Consider the following 8,438-nt stretch of genomic DNA (forward strand, 5'->3'; position numbering starts at 1 on the left):
TTTGCCCCGATTTACCCAGCTCACTGCTTCAATTCTTCAGTCCCTCTGCGGCCCGGGACGCTGCGGGCCTTGGATCCCCAAGCGCCAGGCAGCCAGGTCTGGCTTCCCCACCCCCTCCCGCTCAGCCGGAGCTGCCAAGGGAAAGGAATCTTGTCTTCTGCAGCGGTTTGACTGGTTTTTTGTTTTCGTTTTTGTTTTTTGTTTGTTTTTCTTCTCCCACCTCATTTGCCGCACCGACATTTACATGTGAGCGGGAGCGGCTTTCCCGCGTTGGGGCGCCTGCAGGAGCTCGGGAGAGGAACGCGAGCGCGGGCCTCGGCCTGCGGCGCCGGGGTGACGCCGCGCGCGGGGATGGCGGGCAGGAGGGAGCCCCGCGATGGGCCACCGCGGGGCGGGCGGAGTAACTGCTGCCGTGGGTCCCAAGAGATGGATGGGAGCGGGGGCGTCTCCATGACGCACGCGCCCGAAAGTCAGGGGCGGGAGGCCTCCCGTCTCTCCCCCAGGTGGGCCGCCCAGGACAGCTGGCTGGTCAGAACTTCAGACTGCCCAGGAAACCCATCAGTCATTAAAGAAATAAAAATAGGTACAATAATAATAAAGATAATGATGATAATTTAATAATACTCATTGAGCCGTGCCGGATATTCTGCCTCCCAGGATGGAGATGGGACTGACGCGACAGCGCTGATAAAGCGGGTAGTGGAGGAAAATCGGGGCCCATAAAGTAGGCCGGCTCTGGGGAACGCGTGGACTCTCCAGAGCCCCAGCCGCTCCCTACACTGGCGAACACCGTGTCCACCACAGTGTCCGCCTCAGGAGGAGCCCAGCACATTCTCTGTCTCAGCCGCACGCGCCGGAAGGTCTACCCGACCCCGGCGAGTGCTACTTAGGCTTCTGTTGGCGGAGGCGAAACAGGCCTTGTGCGTCGTCCGCAACGCAGCCAGGGTAAGAAGCGAAGGCAGGGCCGGCCGCTCTGAAGACCAGAACCTCCTCGAGCGACGCTCGGTCCGGGTTAGCAGCGGCGACAGCAGCGACAGAACCTCTTCCCGTTGAAAGCGATGGGGCTGCCCTTTCCGGCTGGGGGATCGAATTCAACAGAAAGAAGAAACTCTGGTAGCATCAGGGGCTGTAATCAAAGCACCTCACTCCCCTCTCCCGCCTTACAGGGGTTCCCTGTTGGTGGTAAGGGTGAAGGCCAGAAACTGGTGAGACGGGTGGGAGGGGTCCCGGGGGAGTGAGCTGTGGCCACCAGCATCTTTGTAGACTGGGCCTGTGCCAGACGCCTTCTCTGGGTGTGGGAAAGCCAGGTGCACACCACAGGGGGAACTCGGGGACTCCGTTTCTGTCCTGTAGGACCCCGAGGCACTGGTGGAGCCCTTGGGCGAGGGGCTAGAGCCGGTCTCCCCCCTTCCCAGGGCAGCGGGGGGCTTTCCTGACACGCACACGTGAAATCGGCTGCTTGGCAAACAGCATTTCCCCGACCCACCATACGAGTGCCTGCCTGGCCTGACACTCAGAATAATGCACTAGGTTCAAGGCACCCTGCCCAACCTTGGCCGAGACCAGCTTTTGGAAGGATGGGCCCCCAAAGGCAGGGTCTGGGCTCTTTCCGTAGCCGTGCTCACCCTGAGCTAGGCGGGCCTCCCCAGGGAGATTGCCAGCGGTGTTTTCAGACCGAGTGTAGACGCCTCTGGGCCGCTCAAGGCAGACCCGGGTGTCTCCAATTTCACAGCGACATCTCAATGGTTCGAAGCTTGTCGGGGACGCTTCGTTTCTGCAGGAGGGGGTACGGGTGGGGGAAGACGCTGGATCCGCCCCTTCAAAGAAACTGCGGGGAGAAGGCGAGGAAGAGCCGCCTCTTTCAAAGACGCCGGGGCCCCTGCAGCCGCGAGCGCGGGCGCGGGTCGCGGGACTCGGCGGGCGCCGGGTTGGGAAGGGCCCTGGCCGAGGCCACCGGTGGCTCTGGCTTTCTTCTCGGGTGGGAGCAGAGGCGGAGGCTGTCCCTCGTGCGGGCCGGCCACCTGCCCAGGCAGGGCGGTTTTCTTCGGCTCCATCACTGAGACGCGCTGGGCCCGGAGAGACTTCTGCTGGTTTCTGCGCTCCAGTGCGCAGGATGCGGGTGACAAACCCCGACAGCAGTGGCTGCGGCCGCAGACCTGGCCTCCGGCGACCGCACCAGCCGCGGCGGCGGGGTGTCCGGAGCGCGCCCAGCGAGGGTCGCGGGCGCAGAAGGGGTTGATGCAGCTGCCAGGGGGAATAATTATGTTTTCCTTACCGACCCGTTGAAGAAGCGTGACAGCAACGCTAAGAAGAATTGGAGGCCGAGGGCCCGACTTCCATTTCGGGAACCCTTTAGCACCCCCATGCGCAGGCCCTTCCGAGGTGGGGGGCCGCTTCGCCGATTTTCACTCCCCCTCACAATGTCCCAGGCCGGCGCGGGCTCCCCGGGACGGGGCGCGACAGTGCGCACGCCAGGAGTTCACGGGCCCAGCCGAGCTCGGCTTTCATCTCCCAGCCCCGAACCTGAGTGGGGCGCCTTTTGTCTCCCCAGAGAGCGAGGCTTATTTTGGTCTTTGTGTCCCACCGGCGAGGAAAGAAGGGAACAGGTGGCGGGCGGAAGACGACCCAACGCACATTCTTTCCATAACCGCCACTCCCTTCCCATCAGAGAACTGCCACAGGACATCGGATTGGGTTCGAAAATGACCAAGAGCTGTGTTCAGAAAATATTTACTGTGGGAGGAAAGTAGATGGATACCTCCTTTGGCGATTGGGGAAAAATCCGGGATGGAATTTAGAGAAAACTCATCATCTGATAAGCGAATAAACTGCAATCGGCAGGTGCCTGTGCAAAGGAGAAATTAAAAAAAACAAAAAACAAAAACCGGGTCGGGGAAAGTACTCTGAACTGTCCCCACAGCAGAACCTGATTTTTCTGGTACTGTTGGGGGTGGGGGTGGGGAGTTGGGATTCCCGGAGTCATCCTCGTTGGTTCCGTGTTTGGGGGGGAAGCAGTGTTTTCAGGGTGGCACCAGCAGCCTTGGTAATAATTAACACCTGCCTAGAACGCGAGGGATTTCAAAGAATGCACCTGTAGGAGCTCATGTAATTTTCGTGACTGGAAGAGCTAGCTGAATGCCCTTGGGAAAGTCACCGACCGTCTCTGGGCTCAGATTTCTCCTTGGTAAAGTGGAAAGGCTACACAGAGACTAAGTCCCCTGTCTCCTGTCTGGGGACAGTTTCTCTCCCATGGGCCCAGCGACTCAAGGAGAGCCTAGTCTTCATCTGAGTCCCTTCCGAGGCTACATAAAGCCTACCGGGCAGGGCTTCCTAGGAACGTATTTTCACAGGCCGAACAATGGTCACTGTTGGCACGAGACACTGGCCAGTGAACAAATGGTCAGCGAAGGCCACGTGATAACACTTAGCTGGTGTTGGCCCAAGAGCCTGGTTCTCTCAGCATCGGGGGTGTGACCCTAAGTGCCCCCTCTTGGTGTTTTAAATCGTCCTCCCTGCTGGACCATCACACAGAATTAGACTGTGTTATATAGGATGCACACAGTGTCCACAGACTAACTTCAGCCCAAAGGAAGAAAATAGGCCACCTCGCCATTGACTTCACCCAATGAGCAAAACCAGATTTCTGCACCCAAATACCAGTCCCTCTCCTGAGGCTCCTTGTTTTCCTAGATCTCCTGGCTTTGAGAACATATTTTGGATAGAAGAGCAGAAAAAAAAAAAATGTATTCCTTCCTTTTAGACCAGAACACTTGGTGGATCCCCCATGGGGCGGGGGAGGGTGGAGTAAGGCGACTATTTCCCAAAGACCTCCCGCAAACTTGAGAACTTTTCCTCGGGCAGAGAGGACCAGATACTCGGTTTGTTTTGTGCGGGTTTGGGGGGGCATTCCTGACTCCACTGGGCAGGGACACATCTGCTCCTGTGAATGGAGCCTGGCCAGCTGTGGGCAGCTGCAGCCCCTGCCTGCTCTGCAGGATGAACATGTGGGGCTCCATGTGGCCTGATGGGGCTGAGCAGGCGGTGGACTCTGGGGAGGCCCCACAGAAAGGACGCCGTGATCATCGATTTCCTTCCCAGTGAGGCTTGCAGAGTGGACTGTGGCAGGCCAGGTGCGGTTGCTGGGGTCAAACCAGGTGTCGTCAAGCCTTCCTTTGTGGGTGGGTGTGTGTGTGGGGGTGCTGATTGGATGCAATGGCCGAGGAACTCCCTAAACTCCAGACAAGTGGAGCTTGAGTCATTTCTCCCCAGTGATGTAAATTGCTGAGCTGAAGAATATTATCAGACCACATTTTCTTCCTTCTTACTGTCCCTTAATTATCCTGGGAACGCGAGGCCAAGCAGGGTGAGGGTTTCCAGAGCAGGGGCGGAGAGGGAGTCGGGGAGGCTGCACAGCTGGATAATTTCCTTGATCTTAAGGGATTCAGAAAGTATCCACCTGCATGTGGGTAGAGACAGCCTGCCCTCTCTGAGTTACAAGGGTCACAGGCTCCCCAGTTTCCAGGAGCCGCAAATATGGGGAAAAGCAGGGTCCCCCAAGCTGGAGCAAACACCGGGGACCTTTGAGCAGGGAGGGAGCACTGTCAATGATCTGTGGATTCAAGGAGTGTCTCATCTGCCCAGAGGAGCAGCCGCCCCTTCCGGTGTCTCCGGCTCCCCATCCCCCTCTGTGCCCCTGTCCTTGCCACCAGGCGGGATCCTGGAAGCCTAGACCCTCTCCGAGGAATGTGGAATAGCCTCTACGCTGTCAGTAACAAAGAGATGTCTCTTTGATAACCAAGTCGTGGCTACCCCTGGAGTATTCCTGACACTTTATTTACCTGGATTTCTCTTCTCACAGTCTTTTGCCTTTCAAAGCCTGCTCTAGCTCTGGCTCCCGGGGACCCCCACTTCAGGCCCAGCTCCAGTCCAGCCCCGAACAAACTGGCCTCCTCCACAGTGATTTGCTGAAGGTTTCTCTGGGTGAGTGGGTGGCAGGGGAGTTGAAGATCAAAGGTACTGGCTGGAAGGGAACCTCCACTACGCCTTGCGAGGCACTTCTCAGCTCGGGCCAAAGACTCTAAGAAAGCGGACAAGTGCTTGGGGTCTAGGACTGAGAAAGCTCTGCTCGGGCCCTGATGTAGATGGCACCTGCATCCTCCTAGAGCACTCGCCTGCACCCAGAGGGTGGAGGAGCCACCCTGTCCAGGGCAGGACTCGGAATAGGCACCCAACGAAAACATGCCGGAGACTAAGCCATCGGATGAGCAGATGCCGAGGGCCCCTTCCCATCAGCCACCTCTCCCAGACTGCTCCCACCACCCTGCCCCCGTGGGCGCCCAGATGGGCTCTCCCTGGACGTGAGGGGACACTTCCACTGTGAGAGCTTGTCCAAGGCCATCATTATCAGCTTCCTTCCCTTCACCCAACACCCCGGACCCCAGACACATGGGTGGGCCATGCTGCTTCCACAGGGTCCCCTTTTCACAATCGCTTCCTTTCTCCAGCCCTCGTACCCCAAGTGAGCCTCAGGCTTCCCTGCGCTCCAGGAGCCCTGGGGCCTGGCATGACCCCTGGGGCCACGGCAACCCTGGCCACCCCCATTTGGGTGGGCAGGCCACAGCCCTCTCTCCAGGGCAGGGCACAGAGACACAGCTGGAAAACCGGGACAATTAGCTAGTGGCCGGCGGCTGGGCCATAAAAACGCAGGAAGCGGCCACCGCGGGGCGGAGGGGACGGCTGTCCCCAATAAAGTGATTGTTCCAAAGAATGCCCACATTCCGAAGACACGGGCTCGAGCCCGGCCTCGGCTGGCTTCCAGGGCTCGGGGTTTGGGAGGGGGAGTGGGGGACGGAAGGAGGGATTGTGTCTCCAGGAAGAGGAGGAAGATGCTTTCTAGATCAAACGTCTGCAGTGCCCATCACTTAACCTCTCACATTCCTGCCCATCAGGGCTGCAGACACTCCTTTCACACACGCACCCCATTCAATGGTTTGGGTTCTGTAATGGGGCTCGCAATTCCTTTTCTTTCTTTCTTTTTTTTTTTTTTTGAGAGGTCCGATGACACTAAACGGAACCAGCCAGGCCCAGAAAGTCCACATGGATGACCTGGTCTCCCACCTCTTGAGTACTCGGCTTGCTCCCCTCCCCCACCCCCCAATCCCATTTTAACCCCTTTCCTTAAGAAACACAGAGAATGGGCGGAACCCGCAAGCAGGAGGCCCTGAATCTGCTTGGGCCTGGCGTCTGTGCACGGTGCAGCTTGGTGGGTGTCACCTGTGAACCAGAGAGGATGACACCAGCTTTGTTCCCAATCTAGGGAGATGTGAGGAACAAGGGAGATAAAGGACACTGGAAAGAGCCCCAGAGATGACAGGATGAAGTGACAAAAACCAGAGAGCGCTTGACAATGAGAACCAAGGGCAGGTCTCCAGGAGAGAGGCCAGCGCCCGGCCATCCAGAGCAGCGCGCTCAAAGCCACCCAGGCGGCCTGCCCAGGCCTGGGACTAGCCGTGCGAATCCTAGTCTGGCCGCGCCGTCTGAGGTCCGCGGGAAAGCGGATGGGGACCCACGCGGGCCCCTCCCCCTGGTTGCTACACCGACCCGGGCGCGTGCGCGAGCAGGATTTCGTCGTCGCCCTGCGCTCCTGTCGCTGCAGATCCGCAGCCAGGCCCCGCATGCAAGGTCCCCACAGCCGCCAACGCCAGCCCCTGGCCCTTGGGACACCGTTTCAAAAACCAGGGCGGATCCTCTCAACCTGGCCTTACTCGAAGCTGTTCAGAAGAAATCACAAGTAATGGGCCCGGGGTCCCTTCCCATCCCTTGGAGATGAAAAACAATTTTCCTCCGAGAATATTTTACTTCGTAAAGGAGAAAGTGTTTTTTTTAAGACCTAGGTATTATGTGTGACATATAAATACCTAGGTACATATGAGCAGACATTCTAGACTCCCTTTTCTCCTGCTTTATAATCACTTCTTTAAGTTTAGTAAACAGAAACGCGTAGCTGGCCGAATGTTCACAAACACGCGGTGTCACCAGCACCCCGCTCAAGGACCAGAATATGTATTACCTATGCTCTAGCACCCCCTCCCGCTCCCCTCCATCACTGCCCCCCACCCAGCCTGAGTTCTACCTCGGTTTGTAGTGAAGACTTCTGAGCCTTGAATGTAAATGCTTTAAATAAATAATAATAATAAATTGCTTTAACTTTCATCCAAAATGTGAGATGACCTCGGAGAGATAGCCTGAAGCTAGGGTCATAATGGATCTCATGCCTCTGGGAGAATGATTTCCTTGGGGAAGAAAATAAATGATTAGCGGTGACAGTCGCGGGGGGGGGGGGGGAGGGGGGCCCGCAGTTGTTCCGGCCAGGGGCGCCGAGGGGGAAAAAATCTCCTCTGGCTGGGCTTGTCACCTCCTGGGTTGGCTGGAAACGTCGTCATCAAAGCAATGGTTTCCCTATTCTTTTATCTTGGGGGTAGAAGGAGCTTCTTGACAATCCCCCCCCCCACACACACACCCCCTTCTGCAAATGCAGAAACACGACTCCTTAGTCCCCAAGCCCAGATTCCCACCAAGCTAGCTCTTCCCTCGCCACCCCCTTCTCTTGCAAGTCTCTTGATTTCATTCTTTGAACCTGTGACTGGAGGTTAAAGTGCACCAGGTTAGAAGGAGGAAGCTCTCGACAATAAAGGTTTGAATATTTAGCTGTGATCGGGTCGCGGCCCTCTCGCGAGCTCCCCCTCCCCTTATCTTTTAGGATGCAAATCGTGTTTGCGGGTGGTGGGGGGGGTGGGGTGGGGAGGGTCGTGCTCGCGGTGCGCGCTGCGCCCCGACGTCTCCGGCCATTGGTGTCTGTGTCATTACTAATAGAGTCCTGTAAACACTCGTTAATCACGGAAGGCCGCCGGCCCGGGGCTCACTCGCGCCAGCCTGTGGCGGGTCTTCTCCGCCTCTGCAGCCTAGTGGGAAGGAGGTGGGAGGAAAGAAGGAAGAAAGGGAGGGTGGGAGGGAGGAGACAGGCCAGTGGGAGGGACCGCCTCAGAGGCAGAAGCGCCGCGAGGAGTCAGCGGAGCACGGCGCGCGGGCTGCGGCGCAGCCACCCGCGGCTCCTCGCGCCCCCTCGCCGCCTCCCCTGAGCGCCCGCCCGCAGCCGTGGTCAGCGTGCGTCCCCAGGCAGCATGGTGAGGCTGGCTGTCGGGCCCTCGCCACCATGTACGTGAGCTACCTCCTGGACAAGGACGTGAGCATGTACCCCAGCTCCGTGCGCCATTCTGGCGGCCTTAACCTGGCCCCGCAGAACTTCGTCAGCCCCCCGCAGTACCCGGACTACGGCGGCTACCATGTGGCGGCCGCGGCCGCGGCGGCCGCGAACTTGGATACGGCGCAGTCCCCGGGCCCGTCGTGGCCCGCGGCGTACGGCGCCCCGCTGCGGGAGG

At 58.5% G+C, this 8,438-nt stretch overlaps 2 protein-coding genes across 2 annotated transcripts in view; both read left to right on the plus strand.

Annotated features, from left to right (window-relative positions):
- Positions 1 to 723, plus strand: part of URAD (ureidoimidazoline (2-oxo-4-hydroxy-4-carboxy-5-) decarboxylase) — an 8,464-nt gene extending 7,741 nt beyond the window's left edge. Inside the window, exon 3 of the mRNA XM_011360236.1 lies at positions 658 to 723. Coding sequence (XP_011358538.1) covers positions 658 to 723 — 66 coding nt within the window. The remainder of the gene's footprint in view (positions 1 to 657) is intronic.
- A 7,489-nt stretch (positions 724 to 8,212) lies between these two features.
- The window catches only part of CDX2 (caudal type homeobox 2), a 5,175-nt gene continuing 4,949 nt past the window's right edge, over positions 8,213 to 8,438 (plus strand). The window contains exon 1 of the mRNA XM_023530710.1: positions 8,213 to 8,437. Within this exon, the coding sequence (XP_023386478.1) occupies positions 8,213 to 8,437 (225 nt within the window). The remainder of the gene's footprint in view (position 8,438) is intronic.

The sequence above is a fragment of the Pteropus vampyrus genome, unplaced genomic scaffold (assembly GCF_000151845.1).
Source record: "Pteropus vampyrus isolate Shadow unplaced genomic scaffold, Pvam_2.0 Scaffold52, whole genome shotgun sequence".
Lineage (NCBI taxonomy): Eukaryota > Metazoa > Chordata > Mammalia > Chiroptera > Pteropodidae > Pteropus > Pteropus vampyrus.